Source organism: Calypte anna, chromosome Z, assembly GCF_003957555.1.
Source record: "Calypte anna isolate BGI_N300 chromosome Z, bCalAnn1_v1.p, whole genome shotgun sequence".
Lineage (NCBI taxonomy): Eukaryota > Metazoa > Chordata > Aves > Apodiformes > Trochilidae > Calypte > Calypte anna.
In genome coordinates this window covers 52,355,399-52,380,856 of record NC_044274.1, presented here as the reverse complement: position 1 = coordinate 52,380,856, position 25,458 = coordinate 52,355,399, and the positions used below count along the sequence as shown (strand labels likewise).

Genomic DNA, 25,458 nt, shown 5'->3' with positions numbered 1-25,458 from the left:
GATATTTAGAGGGTAGAAGAATCAAATCCTTTAAAATAAACAAAAAACCCACCTCAGTAACAGTGCTCATCCTGAAACACGGAATTGTATTTCCAACTAAACTGTTCAATTATGTCTGCAGTGTTTATAAATGTTCATGCAAGGGATTTTACTTTCTCTGCAGAGAAAAGCACTCTGCTTTGTTTAGACCCTTCTCTACTTCTCCTTTGTCTGCTGCCATAGCTGTAGCGTCCTTTCTTTGGGTGAAATGATGCATGCATTACTTGGAGATAACACCAGATAAATTTATACTCTACTGAAAGCAATACCACAACAGATTCATCACTTTTCTGAGACTGGTGGCTGCATTTCAGAAGAGTTCCCCAGGGAGAATTTTTTCCCCATGCTTTTAAAATTACCATCTTTACCTTTTTGAATCATGAGTCTTCAGAAATGGTTTAAATCAGTGAAAGAAAAAGGGCAGATGTTTAATGGTATTTAGATGAGTTTTAAAAATCTCTTCAGGCATTGCAAAATGGTTTCATAGCTTCCTGTTTTGAAAACTGACTTTTGGTTCCATTCCATTACTACCTACTGCTTGGAAATAATATGTGTTTCTCAGATAGAGGCTATTTTTCTGAAGTTCTGCTTAAAAATCGCTCTTTTTAATTTGAGATTTATGAAAATAGTATGAGCAGGTTGTCGAAGTGTATTTATTCTACCTTGCTTTTTTCCGACCTGTACAATAAAGGTTTAATCAATGGTTCTATTATGAAAAAACCTAGGTTCACCAAGCTAAGAAAAACCAACCCCATTTTAAGTTTGGCCTATATGATGTTAGTCTTGGCTTTTTCAGGTTTTTTTAGGATGTGTTTGTTTTTATCGGAGATATTTTTTACTGTTTATTATTTTAAGATTTAGAATTTTTTGAATGTTTCTAGCCTCTCTAGCACTTCAAAGATCTGTTTAGTTTTTGAAATGACACTTTCATTACTTTTGATTCTTACACTTAATGTTGTGTTTTGGATGGTGAATACAAGTGAGAGTTACTTCTTAAATCTATACCTTCTTCTAACAGAAAAATATCCCTTTGATTAATTTGTTTTTAATGATTACAGTAAATGTGCAGAATTTCACATTTAATGGTGAAAAATCTGGTTAGGTATATCTTCTATGTGAATATTCATTATTTTCATACATTTAGTGAACAGTGCTGAGACAAAAATACTCCTCAAAAATTTAGGGTGGTCTTACATCTAATTCCCATAAGATAATTGTGATAAAATACTTATCTTCGACTATGTGGAGTATATAATTAGCTATGTTTATAATTAAAGTAGTATCTAAGCTTCCCAGAGGCTTTTAACTACCAATGGTCCTGTTTAGCTTTTATTACCAGGTGAGTTTTTCATTTCTGGGCCCCATAAAGAACAGGGTAGGCTTAAACCTTTGTAGCACAGCTTGACCCTGGCAGAGACAAGCAGGTCAAGTTGCAGGCTCTTGGAATCTTTGTTTCCCAGAGAGGTTGTCTGAATTAGTGACCACATAAATGGTAAGCCTCTAGGAAGAAAATGGCTTTTATTCTGTTAGGCATACCAGCATTTCTGTGTAGAGTACACACACTGTTTGGATTCCACCTCTGTCTGAACTAGAAGCTTTTTACTCTTATCTGTGAAGGAGCCCAGCAAGAACGAGGATCCCTCAGTGGCTGAGATCCTCAGGGATTTATTTTAGCATCTAAGTGCTGTCTGTCCCTCAATGCTCACATCACACATGCATCTCAGAATTCCTGTGTCTCAGCAGCAGGTACAGTGTCACTCTTCATTGCTTCATATCTGTTTGAGTTAATCGATGGAAGATTGCAAATGTATTGAATAGCCAGTTTTCACTCTCTGAGTGGGATTTCTTTTTAATGTAAGCTCAGAAGTGCATTAGAGGTTATTTAGCAAGTACTACAGTAGGACAACATGTTTAGCAAGTATTCCAGAAAAGTGTCACTTCTCAGGTTTTGTGCATGTCATTTAGTTTTGTATTTTGTATAGTTTAAAATGAAGTTTCTAACCTTTCTAACCTTTGCTTCCAGAAATAGCTCAGCTAGTTAACTGTGACAGTGGGACAGCAGAAACTCTGGAAGGGGATGAATCAATAAATGTAAGTTTTCCTGTTAGGTTGCTGCTGAATCTGAGCAAGGAAAAATAAATGTGTAGTGTTCCCCACCCTCCGACACCCTTCCTCATTTTATTTTCTCTTTATATGTGTAAATTGCCATCTCTAAAGGATTGCAGGGTTCTGGCATGAAGGGAGTTTCTTACTCTGCTGCTTTTGTTCATCAGCGTTTAAAAATACTCTTACTAGATTTGAACAGTATGTAGTGGAAAGAGGCTAAAGGAAGTACTGACGAGAGTCTAAGGTGCAAACTGGTGTAGCAATAGCTAAGAAATTTCAATTGTAAAGTTATTCGTATTATGCAAATGTTGAAGAAATAAATGAAGAATAATACAGTGTAATAGAAGAACATGGAATAGAATCAGTAAAGAAAAATCTAGGATAAATATCTGGAAACTTTTTCTCAAAGTGCAGCTGTGGTATGAACACACATAGAAAGTGACAGGGAAGCATTACTTAAAAGTAAATACAGGACCATTCAAAATTGCCATAAATACGCAATTAGGAAGAGTTGTACGCTGGGAAGCATGTGAGCTAAACTACTTAATAAATCATCTCCCTCTGCTCCTATGTAGTTCATTATATTAATGAGCCTTCTTATACTTAGGAGTCTTCTTACACTGAATTCTTTGGCAATCATTTAATTGAAAATGTTCCAGCCTGGTCTGTGTTACGCCTTAACTATTACTACACTGCTTGGGTAGGGATCATAGGACTTCTTGTAGATTTGGAAAAAATCTTGAAAAGATTCTTGTTGGTTTGGAATAGTGAATTTGGAAGTCTCATACCCTCATCACAACCACCACACCCTTTCCCTTGCACTCTGGTTTTAATTCACACTTACATCTTCAAGATTGATTAAAAATTAGAGATAGGAAAAAAGGCTATGCAGTACTTGGCACAACTCCATTTTGGAAATGTTCTGACATACAAGCAGGTGAAAGTGACCTCTGTAGTGGTAGAATTGTAGCAGTTTTACTTCCAGATTTTTCTTTCATTTTATGCCTTTTCAGTCTATTGTAAATTATATCACGATGTATTCTAACATTAGAAATGTCCAAAATTTTCTAATAATTGTGAGCTAGTCTGTGTTTTGTTGCTACCAGGCTGTACTATGAGAGTTGGACTTACCAAAATAGGAAGACAGTGGCCAGTGAGTGCCTTCTGGGATGCACAGAAATCTGTAACTCTGGATAGAAATTGCCAGGAATGAAGAAGGTGCTTTGCCAGAGGTCTTCTTGTCTGTCTGATTTAACCTGTGCATGTACATAAATGGATGGGTAGCTGCAGTGTAACAGATACCTTTCTGATTAAAAAGAGTTTTGCATCAGTAGGCCTGTTGGTCCCTTTCTATTCTAACTGGGCAGACTATTAAGCTGCTTCATCAGAGTGTGACTGCCTGCTGCTGATAGCTGGTTTTTTTTTGGTTTTCCCTGATTTTGAAAAAAACGTACTGTACTAACTTTTTTCTTTTCTCTTTTTTATTTTGAAGAGCCCTAATACTTCACTGAAGCTGCGGAGAAAACCTCGGGAAAGTGATTTTGAAACAATTAAACTGATTAGTAATGGAGCCTATGGGTGAGTAATCCATGAGGGCAACAGCTCTTTCGCATTTATTTTCATATAACTGCCCATTACTTTGTATTGCAGTGGTGTTTGTGTGAGGGAGTTTGTTTGCACTGCTGCTTTTTTCATTCTCCTTTCCTGTTTGTTTGTTAATATTTGAAATTCAGAAGAAAAACTTACTGGAAAACTTGCTAGGCAATAATGAATTACTGTGTGCTGCAGTGAATTAAAATACTGAACATTACATGACAAAGATTTTGAGAAGTAAGTATTGTGCAGTGCCAAAGATGAAATCTGAATTAATCAAAGGGCAGATTTAAAGCCATTTTTATAATAGCAGAAGCAGCTGTGTTTATGCAACTGTGGTACTGTATAAAACTGCGTCTGTGTGGAGACGAGATTGTTAAAAATGAATGCTTACTTCATCTAAGAAATTTGGTGAAATAGAAACAAATTCCCTTCTTTTCTGCTTCTCTGGGGCAGTTTTCCATCCTCAAACTTTAACCAGTTAGCTTTTAAGTAATTGCTGTTACTTGGTCAATTTCTGGGTTCTGGGAAAGTACATATTTTACTGCCCCATGGTATGCAGGTCATTTGGAAATAAAGACCAAGCAAAAATTCTGTTAGCCTAAGCCTTAAATGAACAAGAAATGTTTTCTGGAAGCATTGTGTGGGTATTATGCCTGCCAGCAGATGGAAATCTCTTTAATTATCCTTCCTGGACTGATACTATCTCTTGACTGACTCCTCCTCTGCACTGACTTGCATCAAGACAGGACCTGTTGACCTACCCATCCTGCACAGACCCCATTAAGCTGGTGCTGCTCTGCACACTGCCTATGTGAGGCAGGAAGCAGCAGTGACCTGATAGACTGAGCACTCTGAAGTGACCGTGGGCATAAAAGACGAGGCACCTGCAGCCTACCCACTGGAGTTTTGCATGTAATTTTAATGGCTTGGTGGGCACAGTAGTAGTCTCTGATCATAATCAGGTAATGGAAACCCTAGTCTCTGGGACCCAAGGCATTTAGTACTGCCTTAGTACTGTTGGTCATGATAGCTCGTGTGGAAACTATTACTTTCCATCCAGACATAGCTCAACAAAAAGCCTGAAGGCAATATCCAGAATCACCTTCTGACTGGTCAACTTCTTCACAGCTCCTTTTCTCAGAATTTCTGCCTAGACAAGCTCACTACTTTCTGTATGCTAGTTTCTCCCCAGGAATTCAAAACCATTTCTTTCAGCAGCTAGCAGTAGCTGCTGTTCCCCTCCCTGGTTGCATGGCATCTCCTTCCCTTGGCAGATGCTATGTGTCCTCCACTCCTCCTTTCATGTCCTACCCAATTCATCTTTGTCTTTCTGGAGGAGATTGAGAGCCTTGTGGGCTGGGCCTCAAGTTATACAAAAAGATGAGTCACTAGACCTGCCCAGCTACCTAGGAGTTTCAGGATGCTGAGGGATGGGGAGAGGAGGAGGCAGCTGCAGAAGGGCATGCCATAACCAGCAGCACAAGGCCAGCTGATTAAAGTCAGAGGTTTGGTAGACCTGTGACTTTTGCTCCCTTACACTATAAGGATCCTTGAGGAGCCATTAAGACGTATCAGCTGAAGACAGCTGTTCATTTGCAACCAGAGACAAGTAACGATCTGAAAGGCTGGGAAATAAAAGATGAAAAGCCTTGTCTTTCTGTAGCACATACCATGTAGACACATGAATTTTTTCTTTGTGTTTTTGGCAGGGAATATGAGCACTTACAAAATGGATTTATTACCACTAATACCTGAAATTGGCAATTACACAAATAATTGTGGAAGTTGGATGAGGCCCTGATAAATTTATGAGGAAAAGAAAAGCTGATAGAGGGTGAACAACGTGGATTAGTTCTGCATGACTCATTATTGTCTTTAGAAAATGTTAGAGCAGCAGTAGGCCTCACTGTGGTAGTATTAGAAGTGGAAATTTACAATTTTGTCAGTTTAGTAGAGTGCTGTTCCTTTCATTCTTAAGCAAACTAGAGTGAACTAGATTTTAATATTTCAGATTTTGTTTTTAAATGGCTATTTCTTAGAAGAAAAGTTTAAAAAAAGTAAGAAAACAAAGGTACATCCCTTTACTAATTAGTGTATAGGGCAAAGGAAGACGGTGAGCTGTGAGACAGTATTTACTAACTTTTTAAAGTTTTATTTAGTACCTAACAAATTCCCCCTAACTTCTGTAAATTGAGAAGGCTTGTGCTACTAAATCCTCCAGGATATTGCTTTTTCAAGACTATCTGTGTACTTGGAGACCTCCACAGGAGTGTGGCAGGTAGCTGTGACCATAATATAGGTAGACCATTTTTTAGTAACTACATGGGTTTTTTTGTGTTTGCAACAATATGACTGGTGATTAGTTTATTTGAAAGTTCTGGTCAAGTTTAAAGGGGAGTACATCATGGTTACTTGAATGCTCTTTAACCCATCTACAAAATGGAGTGTAGTAAAGCAATAACACCTTTTCCATCTGTGAATACAAAGCAGTAAAGTGCCCCCTATTGCACTTTATTTACTAGTATAAGCAGCTGAAATAAAACTTGTTGTTGTTATTCCATAAAGATTTTTTTACACTTCTGTGTTTTTCCATTAGGGTGTTTTTTTTGAAATAACCTGAAAATGTGTGGATTCTGCTTGTGCTTTGGAGATTTATTCACAAAAATATGACAGTGGTCATATTTAGTGCTGTGATTTATTAAAGATGCAGTATGCTATGGTAATGTTTTCTTTGAAGTAACCATGGAGAGTTTAATTCTGAATGTATTTTTATTTTTTAAAAAATCCATTTGTCTGTCTTCGATTTCTTCTGTGGTGTTTTTTGCCTTCGTTAGCGAAATGGAAGTGTTTGACTGCCTGACAGGGTAATTGTTGGTCTTGGCATGCTGCAGCAGAGATTTATCAGATATGTTAAACCTGATGAGTTTAAATATAAACTATTGGTTTTATGAAGATTGAGTAAATATCTTAGCAGTTCTCTGCTTTTAATTGATTGGATACACTCATTTGTAGTGCAATTAAACGACTGTATAATGGATAAGGTGTATCAGGTTTTTTGGGAATGGCTAGGAATATACAAGAAGTTAAATAAGCTGTGAATCAGTAAGCATGTAGGGTACTAGCCAAGTCATTAATGGTTTCAGTAGCTGCATGGCTTTTTTCAGCCAGCCAAAATTTTTCATGCTTCCCAAATTCACTACTAGAGGTAGTAGCTAGAAGTAGTGGCTATCTTCAAATTGGTATCTGCCTGGTTTCTTGAACCAGCTCAACAAAATAAAGATGACATTTGCTTTCAGGGAAGTGATTGATGTTAGTTCACATGCTCTTCACTAATGTATAATGGTCTCTGCTTAAAATAAATACATTATACCACTTCTGCACCTGCCTGGCATGCTTTCACTTCTACAAAGATGGTAATGTCAATATGTACATGAAGCACTAATTGATGGTGTTTATAAATTTAAAAACTCTGAGGCAGTTGTTGCCTTTAGCAGCTGCTGCCTCTGACCTGTGAGCACACATTTCTGTCCTTCTCCACTCAGTTGACAGTAGCTGCTCAGGTACAGTTGCATTGGAAATAGAATTAAGAAAGTTAAACAATGTCAGCTTCACAGCCAGAGTTTCAGAAGTGAAGGGTTTTAGGGGAAGCATGGCTTTGTAGGTTTACTGAAGTGGCACCAGCTTTGAATAGTGTATGGGTCTAATCAGCTGTACTCCTTTCCTCCTTTTCTGTTTACCCCTGTGGGTGACTGGTCTATGCAGAGTAACAGGCTTTGATACCTAGGAGCCTATAGCTTTAAAGAGTAGTTTAGAAAATAATGGATGTCGATTTCTATCCTAGGCATCTGATATGTATCATTCAGTTTTGGCCTTTAAGAAAATATGAACATTGAATTAATGCAGTTAATTGTCCTTGACAGAGCCTCCCTTCCTGGTACCACGCAGGCCAAGTGACTTAACTTCCCTTTGTACCAAACGTGTGTGTGAGGATCTAATTTTGACAGCTAATTCAATCCTTTTGGTGGTGGGGGAGGGTTGTTAATATGCTGAAGGTGTTGAATTCTGCCCTCAGTGAACATGCAGTGTGCTCCAAAATGGTGAGAATCTCAATTTCTCAAGCGTTTCTGTTGCAAATGCAAAACAGTTTCCATGTAGGAAATATGGATAGCAGCTTCATCATTTTACATCTGCATTTACTAGCCTTCATAAAGGTAGAAGATATTACTACTATTAGATATGGAGAGGTGGTTTTAGTAGTCAAAATTTGTAACATACTGAGACAGGCAGGACTGTAGTGAAATGAGGCAACCAGGTGTTCCAGCAGAGACTCACAAGCAATGCTCTAAGCCTATGGCTCTCAGAGTTGACTAACCCGGATCAGTGCTGTTGCTCCAAGAGCAACTGATCTCTCTGCTGGCTCAGCCCAGGACTGAGCTGAGCTTGTGTCTCAGGCCTCACCTTTTATTGGCCCCCTGGTCCTGCTCATGCGCAGTGGGGGCCCACCCTGATCAGGCACAGGTGGGCTTAACACAAGCTCATGTCCACTCCCTGGCAATTAGTGGCACCTGGTTGCCTCATTTCACTACACAGGACTAGTATGAGTTGTGAGAGAAGGGTCACAGCCCTTCTTTAGATGGCCAGTTTCTCATTTGCTTCTAGGCAGACTAGGATAAAACTCTTCTCAGGACATTGCTTGTGAAAATGAAAAACAGCTCCTGGTGAGCAGCTATTACTTTTAAGAAGCAAGTACACTACCTGTGTTTCCACTAGGAGTTCAAGGTCCTTTGACAAATCAGGGAATTGGTTCAAAGCAAGTAACAGAGCTACATTAGCCTCAAGCACTGAATGTAGACTGGTTTGTAAAATAGCTCTAAAATTTGAAGTTACTGAGGAGCTGTGAACCAGGCTTAAAGCCTGTAAGTAATTTAGAGTGAAAACAGTAATCCTGGTTGCAAGATTGGAAGGATAGGTTGCATGATATTTAGGTTGGAGCAATTTAGGAACCTAGAAAAATGTTTTGGGTTTTTTTTGTTTTTCTAAAATCATATTAGCACATGTCCACAATGTTTTATATTCATGCCTAGCTAAAGGTATTTTAAAGATACTTTTTCAAGCTGAGATTTATGCTGGATGTGAAATAAGATAATGTTTGGATGTTACTTAAGTTTACGAAATTTCTTACCTGTCCTGAAAAGTAAATGTTTCTTGCTATGTTGAAATACAGCATCAGTAGAACACAGAGCACTTGTGTATCTCTTTAAATCCATACAGTAAAACTGGAGTTTCATAGAATCATAGAAAGCTCTTGTCACCATGTTATGAAAACGGGGAAGGTAGGAAAGCACATGCTTTAATGCTTTATTTGAAACTATAGGAGACTGCAGCAGCACCACTCTGAGGCTTCTCATGCGGAGAGGGCGTAGCACTGTCACTGAATGGATTGACAGGGCAATTGGATGGTCTTGGATATTCCTGATACCACTTTAGTGCTAAAGGAATCCTCGGATTTACAGTTGTCTTTACAATATTCTGAAAATCATTTAATTAATAAGGAGTGGGGCTTTTTGCTCTCTCTTGGAGTACATACGCAACAGATATATAAACATTTGTCTTGTGCTTCACCTGCAGCATTCTGAAAAATAAAGAACAGATAGATGTGGGGCAGTGGGCTGGGAAGGGGGCAAGACAGGCGGATGGGGAAACAAGGTGCGAGTACAGTGCTAGGACTAGGAGAATACAACAAAATAACAGTTTTGAGGGGTCATCCAAGCTACACTGTAATTTGTTACACAGTAACAGGAGCTACTTCAAGGGTGGCAAATCATGGTTCAAAATTACCTAAGACGATGTTGCTATGTGCTAGATCTCAAGATGGCTGTTCCCATCCTTTTACCTCGAATTTAACAGTTGTGTCACAGCAGATGTGTGCTTGACACACAGCATTCTATTTAGAATGTATTTGTTATTATTCTGTGTTTAGTTCAGTGTGCTAAAGGCAGGCTGAGGAAATGGCACCCCTGGTGAACTGGGAGCATCCTGGAGGTAGAAAGGAGGTTGTTTTCAGGAATTACATTCTGCTGGCTAGAACATAATTTTCTTTGGGAAGCACAAAATGCTGCTTGATGGGGTTACTCTGGTCAGAAGATGTCAATAAGTGATGTTAGACACTTTTACGTGGTGACGTTAATTTAGAAGTACTTTTTGTTTAACACAAACTGTGTAGGCACGAGAAAATGTGAGAGAAACAATTGTGTTGAAATTGTCTTCTGTGTCCAGTAGACTTAAGCAATACAAGGTTTTTTTCTGGGGAATTGCAGATAATTGAATTCTAGTTGGAAATTATACAATTATCTGTGTGCCTGTGACTGTAAGAATGGAGAATGCAATTTAGAGAGCTTAGGAAACACAGCCAGCTTTTCCCAGATATTTACTGGACTAAACAGTCCTTAGAACTTACTGGTTCTTCATCTTTTAGTATGGTAGTAATGATCCATATGATCTGCAGATGGGATTTATTAAGATGCTGTAATAATACACATTGGTTTGTATCTGTTTTAAGAGTTCACCTTGGGACACTGTCCAGATTAGAACTCTGCATACCAAGTCCTCAGGCAATCTTCAGTTCATTTGTATCACTTAATTTTTTTCTAAGGATGGCAGCCTCAGGCACCTGAAGGGCTCATGTTTCTAGAAGTACATAATGGGACTACAGCAGGGAGAGGAAAACAGTAAATGATAAGAGATTAAGAAGCCAAGACTGACAGGATATAGCAACAACAAGAGAGGTTAAAACCGGAATGTAAAGGGTACAAATGCAAAGGAAAGGAGTTGTAATGAAGGGGTGGAAAGTGAATATGAGAGGAGCAGTAGGAAAGGGTGCAGGAGTACAAAAGGCTTCAAGGCAGCAGGGAGGAGTACTGAATAACCTGGTCTTTGCTCCAGCTTGGGAGGGGCAGCAGAGAGTGAGACTTAGTAGGAGGCACGAAGGGTGGGGTTTGTCTTGGGTTTTGCCCGAGGTAGTTTTCTCCTACTTTCATCATGGTGTAATGTCTTTTTACCTGCCCCATGCTCAGACAAGAACAAGGGATTAATGAAAGCTTTTGGAATCAGTAAGAGAAACTTTATTGTCTAGAAAAGTTTTCTTCCACAAAAGAAAGCAGAAAACATGTTCATTTTTTTCAGTGCCTGTAACTTTGGTAGCTGAAGGAAGATCTTCATAGAAATAATAAAGCAAAAATTGTTTTTGTGTTTAAATAAATAGTTGTATGCTGATAATTGGACCTCATAGGGACAAAAAATTAAATTAAAAAACTATAAACCCCGCCCCCAACCTAAAATCACAATTGATTCCCACTTTTTTTTTTTTTTCCCTCCTGTATTCTCTCCTTTTGGTCTTTTCTTTGCATAAACACACACTACTATTGAGATTATACACTGCAGATGCAGTAAGCATTAAAGGCTTCAAAGTAGATTTCAAGTAAGGGCACTATTTTCAGAATTTGTCTCAAGGGATTTTGAGAAATGGACCAGTAATATCCTATGTCAGTGTTTCACAGCAGGTTAATTCCTTCCTGAAAGAAAGAAGGCTTGTCCATGAGAAGTTTTCCTTCACTTCCCACCCCACCTTGACCTTACAAAGCTTGCAGCAAACTTTGTACCAAGTACCCTGGTGGAAATTCTGCGTGTCAAGATACATCTTAACCCCACATTACCAATGTGGTTAAAGCAGTGATCTCTGATTCTGATTACCTACTGGCGACCTGCCCCTGATATGGATCAATGCTGATGTCAGGGACTGAACAGGAACAGATTTTGTACCTGGCAGTGAGGGAGCCACCCCATCAAGTAACTTCTGAGCAGCCTTTATGAGAAATCTGTGACATATTATAAAATCCCCTGGATGGAGTCTGAGTCATAATCATCTGACAGCACATTTACATAATACTATGCCATAGCTGTGTTTTGTATATCTTCTTTTATAATGGAAACACGCAAAATCAGTCTGAGCCGAGAGCATTAGCTGTATATGTGGGAGGGAGAGGGGAGCATATGCTGTGTCTGCTATGCTTTGGGTTTTGTTTTTGTACAAATTTTTGTGTTGACCGAGGCCTCATACTGGTTATGAAACAAAATGAGGTTTGTAACCATTCTCTAATGTGACAGGCAGGTCAGCTATATTAAACTTAAACCAAGTCCTTTATATCATAAATAATGAGGTTTTTAAAAAAATATTTATAGGTTATTCAAAATAAAATCTTTCTAGTTATTCAATTTTTTTTTTTTTTTTTCTCTCCCATTTGAACTTCTTCAGTGCGGTCTATTTTGTGAGACACAAAGAAACCAGACAAAGATTCGCCATGAAGAAAATTAATAAGCAGAATCTTATCCTCCGAAACCAGATCCAACAGGCTTTTGTTGAGCGAGATATCTTGACATTTGCAGAAAATCCATTTGTTGTCAGCATGTATTGCTCCTTTGAAACAAGACGTCATTTGTGCATGGTTATGGAGTACGTAGAAGGTAAAATGTGTGTTCTGTTTCTTATGCCAAGCAAGAGAAATAAACTGTGTGGTACTTGAGTTAGAACGGCTTCTTATGTGTTCTCTGTATTCAGGCAGTACAAATTTAAGATCCAAGGAAAAGATGGCTTTTTTCCCAGTCATTATCTCCCAGTGAGCACTTGTAAAACACTTGTAATCCAGGTATAATGGGAAGTAACTGCTCTTTGAACAAGTTCCTCTTAGACTGTAATTGTAAGTGTCCCAGCATTCCAAGTTCATGTGAAAATGCTGTTTGCTTTTCTGGAGTTCAAATTTCCTTTGGCACATGTTGTTGTATTTGTAATAGTTATTTTTATAAAGAAAGAAGGAAGAGGAAGCACTTTGAAAAGGTACTGATGCTGAAAGGAGAACATTGGGCAGAGGCAGTGCAACATGGAATACCCAGACTGGTTACATGGCCTTTTTCTCTCTCTCTCTCTCTCTCTCTCTCTCTTTCCCCCCAAGTTTATTCATAGTTTCCAGCTGAACCTTTGTACTTCTTGCTTCCATCTTCACACTGTGGTTAATCTTACAGGAAAATGAATACTTATGACTACAGATTGTGTCTCTTTATGTGACATGTGGACTGTGCTGATATACTTCATAATGTAGCATCATGCAGAACATTTTTTGTGTTTCTGCAGGTGGAGACTGTGCTACTTTGCTGAAGAATATGGGTCCTTTACCTGTAGACATGGCAAGGATGTACTTTGCAGAGACTGTTCTGGCCTTGGAATACCTTCATAATTATGGAATTGTACACAGAGATTTGAAACCAGACAAGTATGTATATACACTGAACAGTGACTTGGAAATTGCTAGACAAAATATGAAAGCTGTAAACTTGCTTTGAATGCTTTTGAAATATTTTTTTTCAATTGTGAACATTAGGGAGATTCACAGTTTCAGCACAGGATTGGAATATTTTACCTTCACTTACCGAAAATATGCTTTTTCCAAAAGAACTCTGTAAAATTTTTCTATTTTTAAGATGGAAGAGGCAATTTGGAGTAGCTAAATAAAGCTTGTTTTTGCTCTTTTTGCTGAAATGGAGGGGAATGAATTTTGATCAGGATAAGATCTTTCAAAGTATGTTTAAAACACCGTTCAATACAAAGCATCAGCAAATTGCAGATATTTGCATATATGAAGAAAAGAATGACCAGATTGGGAGATTTTTCCTGTTGCATGGTGTTTTTTTCTTGTTTTTCAGTACTTAGAATTACTATATTGTCCCTACATGTGTAAACAACATTATAGGAAGTTGCTGCAGTATGGCTTGGTAAAAAGAATTGTCGTGTCTGTTGCATGACAACACCTTCACAATATGATGTCTCGGACCAGTATAGTATTAGTTAACTAATTTAATACCTGAGGGTTTTTTTTCGAATAATGACCCAGCTTTGTTACAGAGGGAAAATGCTCGCCTCACTTTGAAAGTGACATTTATTCTAGGTCTTTCAGAAGATGGCTGTTCGTTTTTCTTCACTGCAGATAGCATTCAGCTATCAACACTGGTGTGGGTCTTTAAGATGTTGTGCAGTTACATATAAAAAGTTTGCTTACAACTGACAATAATAGTAACAAAAGTAAGATTTGGATTTTTAACCTGTTTATTTTGTACATGGTTAAATTACTTTTTCAGCTGTCTTCATTTATTTGCAGTGCTAAAGAAACATTTTCCTCAAAGTGTAATAACAGCAGTAATGATAAGCATATAATGTTGAATTATGTCACAATAACTAGGTCATTCTGGTTTTCAGTTTATTGGTAACATCCATGGGACATATAAAGCTTACAGACTTTGGCCTGTCAAAGGTGGGACTGATGAGTTTGACTACCAATCTGTATGAGGGTCACATTGAGAAGGATGCCAGAGAATTCCTTGATAAACAAGTAAGATAAAGCCTTTCTTGTTTCTACATTGAATGTTCAAATCAAGTGATGTTCCTCCAACAGAATGTACAACAGTACTTCATGAACAGTTCTAATTTCTGCATTGGTATTCAATTTTGGATGTCAGTTACTTTTACTGATGCCCTGCAGATTATTTACTCTGCCCCTGCAGATGCCCTGCTTTTTTCTTTCTACATTAGGATCTATTAGTAAGATGAACGACCTAATCATGTGCAAGTAAATTTGTGAGAGAGACAAACAGAAATCTGGTTTTATAAGGAATTCAGAAGTCTCAGAAGAGTACTTGTGGAGCTCATGATGCATTGTACAGCCAGGGGTGCTAAAATCCTTGCTATGGCCCATTTCCCTTTAAGCATGCCTCATTACCATTGCTCACAATCTGTTCACTGTAAAAGTTACTTAAGGTAAAACCATTACAATTTTCATGTAAATACAAGGATATGTTTAAGCTAAATAAAATATTTCCCCTGTGTGAAACCCAAACTGTCCTTTGCCTGACAGATAGACAAATGTTAATTACAAATCCTGTGAATGTAGCTAGGTCATTCTAAAACATTAGCTGTTACGTAAACTAAGACCTACTGATTTTTTTCCCATGTTCCAATACTACTTTGCATTTCAAGAACTATAAATTATGTAACATAGCTCAATTATAGGCTTGTTTTACCATTATGCTTATTTTCTTTTTTAGGTCTGTGGTACACCTGAATACATAGCTCCTGAAGTGATACTGAGACAGGGTTATGGAAAACCAGTGGACTGGTGGGCTATGGGAATTATCCTCTATGAATTTCTTGTTGGTTGTGTGCCATTCTTTGGAGATACACCAGAAGAGCTGTTTGGACAAGTAATCAGCGGTAAGGATTATCACAAAAAAATCCCAGCGTTTATTAGCTTGTGGTGAAACTTTGTTATTAGGAAAGATGTTTGCAATTTTACTGATAGACAAGATTCAAGCTAGTTTTACTGAAAAACCACCCCATTATCGTAGTACTGTAACACACAATTTGCTGTCAAATCAGTAAGAGCAAATTTTGATTAAAAGCTGAACTAACTGATACTGTATCGTTGCTACATACAGAAATGCAGTAATGTGGAGTACAATGCTATGTTGCACTATTTGAAGGAAAAATAGTGCCACTATGGTATAGTGATCTCAGTCTTCAGTAAAAATTGTACCAGAGAAGAAACAGTTAAAATAAATCTGCATAAATGATGGAAAAATACTTCATGCACAATGAAGAAATTAACGAAGATGTAATAAAAGCCTAAAACAAATGTCTCTAAAATAATAAATAATGAGAAAGAAACAAATTCAGTTCACAGATTGTTAATGATTTAATTTGTGATTGTTGCAGTGCAATGTTATTTCTGCAGCAGCTGTTCTTCTTCCATTTAAAATTCAAAAACCTTTTAGATCTTAACCTGCAAGCTGACCCTGAGTATTGTTATGTGGCTTGTGCTAAAACTGAATGATAATTAAACAGAGTCATTTACTACCCTACCTGCTGTTTCCATGAATTTCCCACATGCATAGATGTAGTAGTCCTCTCTTCATGCCAAAAGTTTAACAGAATGGCACCTCTTTTACTGAGTATTTCCCTGTTTGTTTTATAGTCTTATGACTTAAAAGGTCCAGTAGCTAACACACAAAAAAACCCCAACCAACCAACAAAAAAACCCACAAAGCCCCAACAACTCAAACCCAATAAAACAACCAAGTATACTGAAAACCCAACAAGAACACAGCTGACTGCACCTCTGGTTCCTTATTTGCTGAGAACATAACAAATCCCTTTTTGTACCTAAGGAGACATTCTGTCAAAGCCAGACTTGTGTGCTAAAGTGTAAGGAAACGCATTTGGAAGTTGATTCTAGTATACGACCTCTTTATACAACATCCTGGCTGTTCATGGATTTAGGAGCTGTGTTGCTTTCCAGTGGGCTGTGCTGAGGCTTGAGTGTCCAGTAGAATCAACTGTTTAAACAACAAGCAGCAAATGCTGGCTTTGGCCTGAATGCCTCATGGCTGTGATGCATATTCATGCTTTATTTTCCAAATCAAGATCTGAACTGCAGTAGAAGCTGTAGTCATGCAAGCATGGAAATAACTAGCATTTTTATTGCATTTCCAGACATGCACATGTGTTTTTATATTTATGGACTCTGTCTGGGAGAATGGGAGGGAATAGTCTAAAATTAATGACAAGATCTGCACTTTAGACTTCTTGTATGTGGCATTAAATCTGCATTTTTTTTAAACAAATTGTCATGTGTTACCATCTAGCTGATATTAAAATAAGTAACTTTATCTGTTTGAATGAAATCTGTTCATCTTCCAGAAATAGTCTGCAAAAGTGTATGTTTATAAATCTGCTGTGTTCCAACTCACCCTCCAAGACTGGTGGTTTTGTTGCAGTCCTCTTGTTTTGATACTGACTTTTCAGTTTCTTCTCTTATTTTAAATACCCTTACTTAGTGAAATATTTTTTACAATAATTTTCTGCAGAAGAACACTCTTGTATAAGTTTCCTCTGCTAAAATGCATGTTCCCCTTGTATTCAACAGTAAAAAATCATCTTAAAGAATGCACACTATAGCCTCAACTTTTATTCTAGTTTCTTTGGAAGAAATCTAATTTGTATTTGAGAATCTGCTTTAAAATATAACCTCCCCATTAACTGTATTCCCTCTTTATTGTACGCTGCCTCTCTGGCCACCCCCTGTTGTACAACTGTGGAGGCATCAGTATAAAGCTAGGTGTCTAAAATGATTTCGGTTAAAAATAATGTTCCAGAAACAGGTTGCATTTCATGTCAGTTTATGTCTTTCCTTAAACTCTGAAATGCAAATATTAAACATATATGTAGCTTCTCATGATTGTTTCTCCAGTGATGATTGTTTTTGAAGGAAATGTCTAGATCATAAAAAGACAAAAATATCCCTAAGAGCCTTGAAATAAAACTTGATTGTCAAGTATTTTTTCAGAGCAGAGACTGATATCTCAGCCCTTAATCATGAAAGTAATGACTTCAGTGAATCTACTAGCACTGGGGAAGGTCTGAAGGTGTGAGCAGTGCCTGCTGGGTCAGGTCAGCTTTGTCTATCTTAACAGCAGTTTCCATGGAACAGAACTCAAATTTAAACCATTAATTTGGGAAGACAGGGAGAAGGGACAACGTACAAGTTATGCTAATATTTTACAGTGGTTTTCCATGAGCCAAGCATTCCTGTATTTTGTTGTTCAACACTGTTTGAAGTTCATAGTATGTTTATGGTGTCTGTGTAAGTAGTATAAAAATCAGAAGTAATTGGTACACAGCAGAAGGCAACTTGAAGAAATAGCCTTAACTCTCTAGCTCACTACAAATTTTCTCATGGTTTCTGCTGAATATTGGTATCAGACTTCAGCAATAACAAACAACTTTTTGTTTTGCTAGATGAAATCATCTGGCCTGAAAAGGACGAAGCACCACCTCCAGATGCCCAGGATCTGATTACACTGCTGCTCAGACAGAATCCTTTGGAAAGACTGGGAACAGGTTGGAAGGCACTATTTTAAATTGTCAGTGTGCTAGAAATAGCTTCTCTATTGAGCATTGAGAGCTTTTGTTCACCTATTTGTTTTGCCCGGGCAACACTATCAGGGCAGATAGCATAATAACATGCCATTATAGCAGAGGATGTTTTACACATTCAGACCAATAACGTGAGTTTAACAAGGTGATGACTGCTCTTTATTTTGGAATTTACATGTGGTAAACTTTGAATTTGCACTTTTCTCTTACTTTGATAAACCAGAAACTTCTCAAAAGACCCAGTTAGCCACTGGATGAAGTTCCTTCATGAGCACAGTATTAAATAATTAAACACAGAAACAGAGAAAGGGAATCGATGAACAACTTGCTTCCTGATGCTTCTTTTTTCAGAAGTATTTTAGCTCAGCAAATTAGTTTCTCCAGGCTTTAGGGTGTTTGAGTATTCTAATTATTCAGAAATGACTGTCTGAGGTTGTGTTGTGGAAAGTCTTGTCATTTTCATTCAGCAACCTCTTGGATGAACAAGAGTAAAACCAGAAGTGCAAGTGGTAAAGAAGTAAATGGTCAGAACACAAGCTTCTAGCTTATTCCATTGTGGTCATTCATGCTGTGTTTATTTCTTTCAAGAGAACCTGACTTACTAGTCAGGCTTAGAGCCTGACGTATTAGGAGCAGTGAGCCTGATTCTGGAATCTGTGTGAACAGCCCTTGAGACTTCACTGTAACAGATGATCTGGAGTAAATGTCATTGAATGAAGTTTGTAGATCTCCCTCGCCCCATGTTGAACAAGTTAAAAATGACTGAAGTGTCATGCTCCAGTCAATTTCTCCACTTGGTGCCTACTCCATCTGCTGCAAAAGGGCAATGCTTCTGAAGGCAAAATGAATCACAATTAGTTCCATTCCCTTTCAGGAATATTAGTATACTCCTTTCAGGCATTGTTGTTACATTGCCAGCATACTTTTTCCTGGTATAGAGGAAATTAATACAGTGTTAATTCAAGCATGTCAAAGGCTGAATGAGAAGATCGCAAATTTTGCCTCTTCTGCTTCAGCTGGTTGAGGAAGGGTAGAACTGGGTAGAATGAAGCTAGCTTAACTCATCTCATGGTCAGTGCCACCATGTGGAGCATCTGTGCAGGTTGTTTACAGGCTGCTTTCTTTCAGCTGTTCATTGTCTCATGAGAGCTGGCAGCCTGAAGAAAAAAATTGGGCAGCTCTTTCTTTGAAGCACAGTGGGATGTTTAGAAACTGCAGCAAGGTTTTTTTAAGTGTCAGAAGAAACTCTCAGATATGGAGGCTTCAGTGTGATGGGTCCCTCGGGGCACTGCAAAACAGCACAGTTTATCCTTGGCTCTACATCCAAATAAAACTCCTGTCTTTTTAATAAGTATTAGCTCACTGCAAAACACTCCATGAAAATCATAACTGTGTATTTTGCTCAGGAGGCCTCAGTGCTATAGTAAAGCTGAAGGAAAAGAGATGCCATACTTATTTTGAAGAAGGAAAATGCCAGAAAAAAGAGACATCTTGGGTTTGAAGTGTCTGATACTAATCAGAATTACACAATTCTAATGTAATATCCCATTACTGTGCTCAGTGAAATGTTCAGTCCTTAGCTAATGACTTAAAATGAGGTGTGATTTTGGTTTCCTTTGAGAATATTTGGCTTTTATGAGTTTTTCTCTGGTGCAATTAGAAGAGCAAGGAACCTAACCTAGGAATCTTGACACTGAATTAGAGACCAGTCCTGGAGTCTCCACACATTTTCTATGGCTCTTTCCTGACTTAGCCTTGACATAGGGAATTTGTCACACTATCCATGTGGTGGGTAGACCTTTGCTTCCAGGTGCTCACCATGCCGTTCTGTCACTCCCCCTTCTCAGATGGACAGGGGAAGAAAATAGGATCAGGTCCTTATGGGTTGAGATAAGGACAGAGAGATTATTCATTAGTTACTGTTACAAGCAAAATAGACTCGTAGTAGTGAAATAATTTATTGCCAGTTAACAACATAATAGGAAAATAAGAAATAGGAACAAATCTGGTGGCAGCATCCCCCTGTCCCTGCCTTCTTCCTGGACTCAACCTAACTCTGAATTTTCTCTGCCTTCTCCTGCTGAATAGTGCAGTGGGACAGGGAATGGGTGCTGTGGTCACTCCGTAATACGTCTCCACTGCTGCTTCCTCCTCATGCACTTCCCTTTTTCCAGCGTCTGGTCCCTCCCATGAGAGACAGTCCTCCAGAAACTTCTCCAGTGTGGCTCCTTTCCTCAGAGTTCGGTCCTTCAGGAACAGATTGCTCCAGTGTGGGATTCCCCATGGGGTCGCAGGTCCTGCCAGCAACCTTGTTCCAGTGTGAGGTCCTCTCCATGGAGTCACAGGTCCTGTGAGGAACCTTTTCCAGTGTAGGTTCTCTATGGGGTCACAGTCTTCTTCAGACACATTCACCTGTGCCAGGTTGGGGTCCTTCCAAGGATGTGAGTGGATATCTGCTCCACCATGGACCTCCATGGACTGCAGAGGGACAACTTGCCTCACCATGATCTTAACAAGGGTCTGCAGGGGAATCTTTGCTTCAGTGCCAGGAACAGCTCCTCCCTCTACTTTACTGACCTTGGTGTCTAAAGAGTTGTTTCTCTCATGTATCTTCACCCATCTCTCCTGGCTGCCCTTGTTCAGGAATTTTTTCCCCTTTCATCCTTTTATCGTCCCAGAGGTGACAGTGATGGTTGCTCAGCCTTGGCCAGGGGTTGGTCTGTCTTGGAGCAGTGGAACTGGCTCTTTCTACACTGGGGCAACTTCCAGAAGTCACCTCTGCAGCCCACCTGCTACCAAAACCTTGCCATGCAAACCCAATGCAATCAAGTTGGCAGTTCCTATTGCTGCTGCAAGTTACCTGTTCAGTTTTTAGAATTACTTCTATGCTTAAAATTACATTTATCCTCCCCTGGGACAAAGATTGCAGTAATTGATTGCATTTTTACAGCTGTATCTTGACCTGAAGCTACTGTAATTGTGGAGCACTCACTATAACTAGTAGGCAGTAATCAATAACAAGCTGAATGATAAGGTATTTCTTATAGTACTGTGTATTACTGCTGTAAAACACCAAAAGGAGCTCCTGGCCAACAATGGTATTTACAGTGAGATACTGTTGATTGTTCTTCATTATTTTTGAACTTGTACTTACTTATCTACTGCACATGTTTATGTTTTGATTACTACTGCTATATTTGATGCTTCTGACTAATGTGTAGCTGATAGATGATAATTAATGTATTTGGAAAAATAAAAACTTTACAAGGTGGAAGATGATAAAGCAATGCCACGACTATTAAATAAGTGGCAACAATGAAAGAGGAGCAGGGAGGTGGTCTGACAGGTTTAGGAGGTTCTCATGGAAAAGAATAGATGTTCCTGCCTTCAATGGTGACTATGCGTTTCCATGATAATTTGCACTTCTTGACCAGTGTTTTAGTTAACACTTAGTATCAAAGTATAATTTGCTCAGTGTGTTTCTCTGGCTCCCCCAGGTGGTGCATATGAAGTAAAGCAGCATAAATTCTTCAGGAACCTGGACTGGAATAGTCTGTTGAGGCAGAAAGCGGAATTTATTCCACAGTTGGAGTCTGAAGATGACACAAGCTATTTTGACAGTAGGTGTCTGATGGTATTTAAAAACTGTGATGAACGCCTTGTTTAAAAAATCACTGCCTTTCACTTTTGCTCACTGCTTAGAAAATTTCCTTTGTCAGAACTACTGGCAGCTGTGCAATTTCACTTGTGGTTTGACATTTCAGCAGAAATAATCTTACAAATATAAGTATGCTTTTAGTTAATATTAAAGCTTGGTATCCATTCTTCCTGATAAATTTCCCTTGTCTAGCTCGTTCTGAGAAATATCACCATATGGAAACTGAGGAAGAGGATGATACCAATGATGAAGACTTTAATTTGGAGATAAGGCAGTTTTCCTCGTGTTCACACAGATTTTCCAAAGTGAGTAAAAACTGTAATGTTAGTATGTATTGTTTTTGTAAATGCTTTGCTACTTTTAAAGGGTTTGGAAATGTTAGGTACAGAAGAAGTGTATAGGGCATTGTTTAAGAAAGATTAACTAAAACAGAGCCAGAATGAAATTATTACTACTAAAACACTGGAAGATTCTGTAGGAAAGTTATTTCTTGAATCCTTAAGGCAATAGAAAATTATAAAATAGGTTGATATCTTCTTTGGAAAATTAATGGTGGCGTAAGAGAAATTTAGGGAAACTATTCTGTTAAATACTAATGTATGTTCTTTATGCTGGTTTCCTTTTATCTAGTTTGAATATTGCTGCAGTTGTGTCCTACATATCTTGCAGGCAATGGTACAACAAAGATTAATATACTAACACATAATAGTTATTTACTAAATGACATTAGACTAAAAGGAAAAAGCAAAGTAATTGTTAATGTGATTTGATGAAGGAACAATGTTGATTTAATGGAGTGATTTGAATAAGGTGAATTGAAGGTGAATCTGACTGTCCAAAGGGTAGTGTATTCTGGTAGTTGAGGTGAGATCCTATGTATTGCTGTACAAGGGATGCCAGGAGGACCAGAGTGGACATTATCAGGAAATACAGTGGAGGTTAAATGGCCAGAAAACAATTGAAGTGGAATGCCTAATGAGTGTGGTTTTAGTCTTAACATAGTATCCAGTAGTGATTTTCAAAAGCTTTCTCTTTGAAAAGTTTCTTGACACTACTTCAGGAACTGTTTAAAGGTCTTTGGAAAGTCTGTGTGTGTATTTTTTGTGTATCTTATGTGTATGTATACTCCTTATTTTACTTGGTGGTACATTTATCCTTTACTGGTAAAGGATTCAGTTACTGTCTCTTTGGAGAAGAGGTGGATGAGAGAGATTAGACACAAACTGAAACACAGGAATTTATATCTGAAGATAGGGAATATTTTGTTTATTGTGAGGGTGTTCTAACACTGGCACAGATTGTCTGAAGAAGTCTTGGAGTCTTAATCCTTAGATATCTTCAGAAGACAAGTCCTGGTCAGCCATCTTTGGTGACTCTGCTTGAGCAGAGGCATTGGACAGCACGGCCTGCAAAGGTCCCTTTCAACCTCATTCTGTGATTCTGGGAAGTCCTGTCCTTTTGAAAGCTCTGTACCACAGTAGTGGTTTGGTTTGTTTATGGCATAATGTCTTGCATCTCTAGCTGTCCCTCTGAGACTATGGAATACCCAGCTGACTGTGTGCTGTTGTCAGCTAATCAAATGACAGACTTCTACTGATAGTATTTTTTTTCTAAATCCTTTACCCAAGTAATGTATTCTTAACTTCAAAGTCAATTCAGATTAATTTTTCTGCTTTAGACATCTGACTGGTAGATACTAAGTCAGTACCTTATAGTTAGGCCTGTTTTTTTACCTTGATGTAAGGGTGCACATTGATCCAGTGACTCAAAGGCCTCAGGCTGTGAATGTTGTATGTACTCTGTTGGTACACAAAGTGAAATGGAGAGAAAGCTGTTGAATTCATAATGAGAGGAGATGGTGACCCTGTATGTGAGGAGCTAAGAAAGCATTTTTAAAACATAAAGTCTTGAAAATTCAAAAAAGCTCAAGAAGTTTGAAGTTTGCACTCTGAAATGCTGCATAAGCATTTGAAGTACAGATGGAAACATGTTTTCCTGTGTAACTTTTCATATCAAATACATCAGTGATGAGTTGAGGTTTTTTGATTCTTTTTGTCTGTATTAGGTTTTTAGCAGCATAGATAAAGTCATTCAGACACAAGGTGAAGAAAAAGAAGATGCAGGAGAAAAAACAAAAAGTGTAACTTTGCCTTCTGTGGAATCTTTAAGCTGGAGTTCTGAATATTCTGAAATGTAAGTAGAAGGAAGTGCTGGAAGTGGGCCATGTCTGCTAGCAGGCCTCCTCATCTCAGCAACTTCATGAGAGTTTGCTTATTTTTAATGCAGACAACAAGTTTCTGCATCCCTCTCCTCTGACACTGAGAGTAGCAGACAGCAACACAGTTCTGGTTTGCTTCCGAAGTTGGCTATATCAGCTGAAGGAGAAGGGGATGATTCCACTGGCTTGGTGGGACCCCGGGAGGAGCAGGAAAAGCCTGTGGTTGTGAAGGAGGAAATAGCACAAGATGAACCTGAAGTAACCACTCCAGCAAGCACGATCAGCAGCTCCACACTATCAGGTAATTCACAGTTGGGTCTCTTGACTGATGGCATTAGAAACAGTTGTTGACCTTCTTTGTTTAGCAGTAGCATTCATGAATTTAGAAGTTTGGTATTACAGATCTGCTTTTAAAAAAGCTATCCCAAGAGGAGTGTAGTTTAGGTGTAGACTAATTAAATGTTTTGAAAATATGTATGGGAAATGATTTGGAAATGTCAACATTTAGTGTTGCCCCACTGACTCTAGAGAGCTGCTAGGCACATGAATGAAATGGTGACTTGACTGTAGAGCAAGATCATTCTGTTTTGCAATTTGCAAGATCATTCTGTTGAGAAAAGAAGTTGTAGATCCCTTGAGCACTTAAAACACCATTTTTATATCTGCCCTCACTGAAGTTAGTGATCTTTTGATCACCTTGGAGTCATTCCAACTGATTTGTATTGCTAATTTCTGATAATCTCTGCTGTACCATTTTGTGTTTCTAATTCAGACATCTCAACGATGTACCCTTTTCAGAATTGACAGGGCTGTCTTTGACCTGTGGGAGTCACTTTTGTCATTAGGAATCTAGCAAGGAGTGTTGTAAACCACTTGCTACTTTAATAATTTATTTCATTAATGCATCCCTCTCCCAACTACAGTGTTTGCATGCATTTCAATAGGATGCAGGTCCATATTGTCTTTCTGATTTCTCACTTTTAGGGCAAAGTTTTGTGTAATTGTTGGAAGACCTGACACTTAACACAGACCTAGACCCATATCAGTCTCATGTTTGTCCATATATAGGTTACCTTCTCTCCACATTTACCTGTCTTTGGCTTATTTTTCCTTTGTACCTCACTGCGGTGCTGCATTTCTTTTTTCTTGTTGTAGAAAACAATCCAAACAAAAAAAGCAAACTGTAATAATTAAAAAAATACATATAATTCCTGTTTTAATGATCTGTGAAAAGTTGCTGATAGCGACTTGTCTAGGCCTGGAGACTTTCATTTACTTTAGGAAGAGTTCACATGAAAAATAAATGTATAATAAAGTTTTTTACGGTGAGTGCTGTATATGGAGGTACCAGACTTGTTTCAGCTTTTGTTTCTTGCTTTACTTTAGTCAGTGACTGCCAGAATCTTTTGCTTCAATTAGTTCTGTTAAATTTTATGCATTACAGGAATCTGGAAAAATTACTGTCACGGTTTAACACTGGCCCGGCGATTAAACCGAATAACAGACGCTCTCTATTAATCTCTCTCTCCTTGATAGGGAAAGGAGAGAGAATAAGGGAGAGAAACTTATGGGTTGGAAACTAAACTACAAAACTTTAATGAAACAGTAGTGATAAATAGGTAAAATTACTAAATATATACAAATATACAGGAAAATGGAAACCACATTCCTCCCCCTTTCCCCCAATAACTCTCACGTCACCACCGAGGCTGTAGGGCAGCCCTGGGAAAGTCCAGGCTGGACTCCTGGAGTCGGCAGCAGTCGGGAACCGGAGGCAGGAACACACAGATATGGGCTGGCACGGAT

General features: G+C 38.4%; 1 protein-coding gene across 2 annotated transcripts in view; it reads left to right on the top strand.

The window, feature by feature from the left end:
- Positions 1-25,458, top strand: part of MAST4 (microtubule associated serine/threonine kinase family member 4) — a 278,832-nt gene that overhangs the window by 237,612 nt on the left and 15,762 nt on the right. For both annotated transcript variants that reach the window (XM_030467138.1, XM_030467137.1), the window contains 11 exons: positions 2,063-2,130; positions 3,638-3,723; positions 12,053-12,261; positions 12,926-13,064; positions 14,045-14,177; positions 14,890-15,055; positions 17,639-17,740; positions 21,274-21,396; positions 21,627-21,739; positions 23,500-23,627; positions 23,721-23,953. In XM_030467138.1, the coding sequence (XP_030322998.1) occupies positions 2,063-2,130; positions 3,638-3,723; positions 12,053-12,261; positions 12,926-13,064; positions 14,045-14,177; positions 14,890-15,055; positions 17,639-17,740; positions 21,274-21,396; positions 21,627-21,739; positions 23,500-23,627; positions 23,721-23,953 (1,500 nt within the window). The remainder of the gene's footprint in view (positions 1-2,062; positions 2,131-3,637; positions 3,724-12,052; positions 12,262-12,925; positions 13,065-14,044; positions 14,178-14,889; positions 15,056-17,638; positions 17,741-21,273; positions 21,397-21,626; positions 21,740-23,499; positions 23,628-23,720; positions 23,954-25,458) is intronic.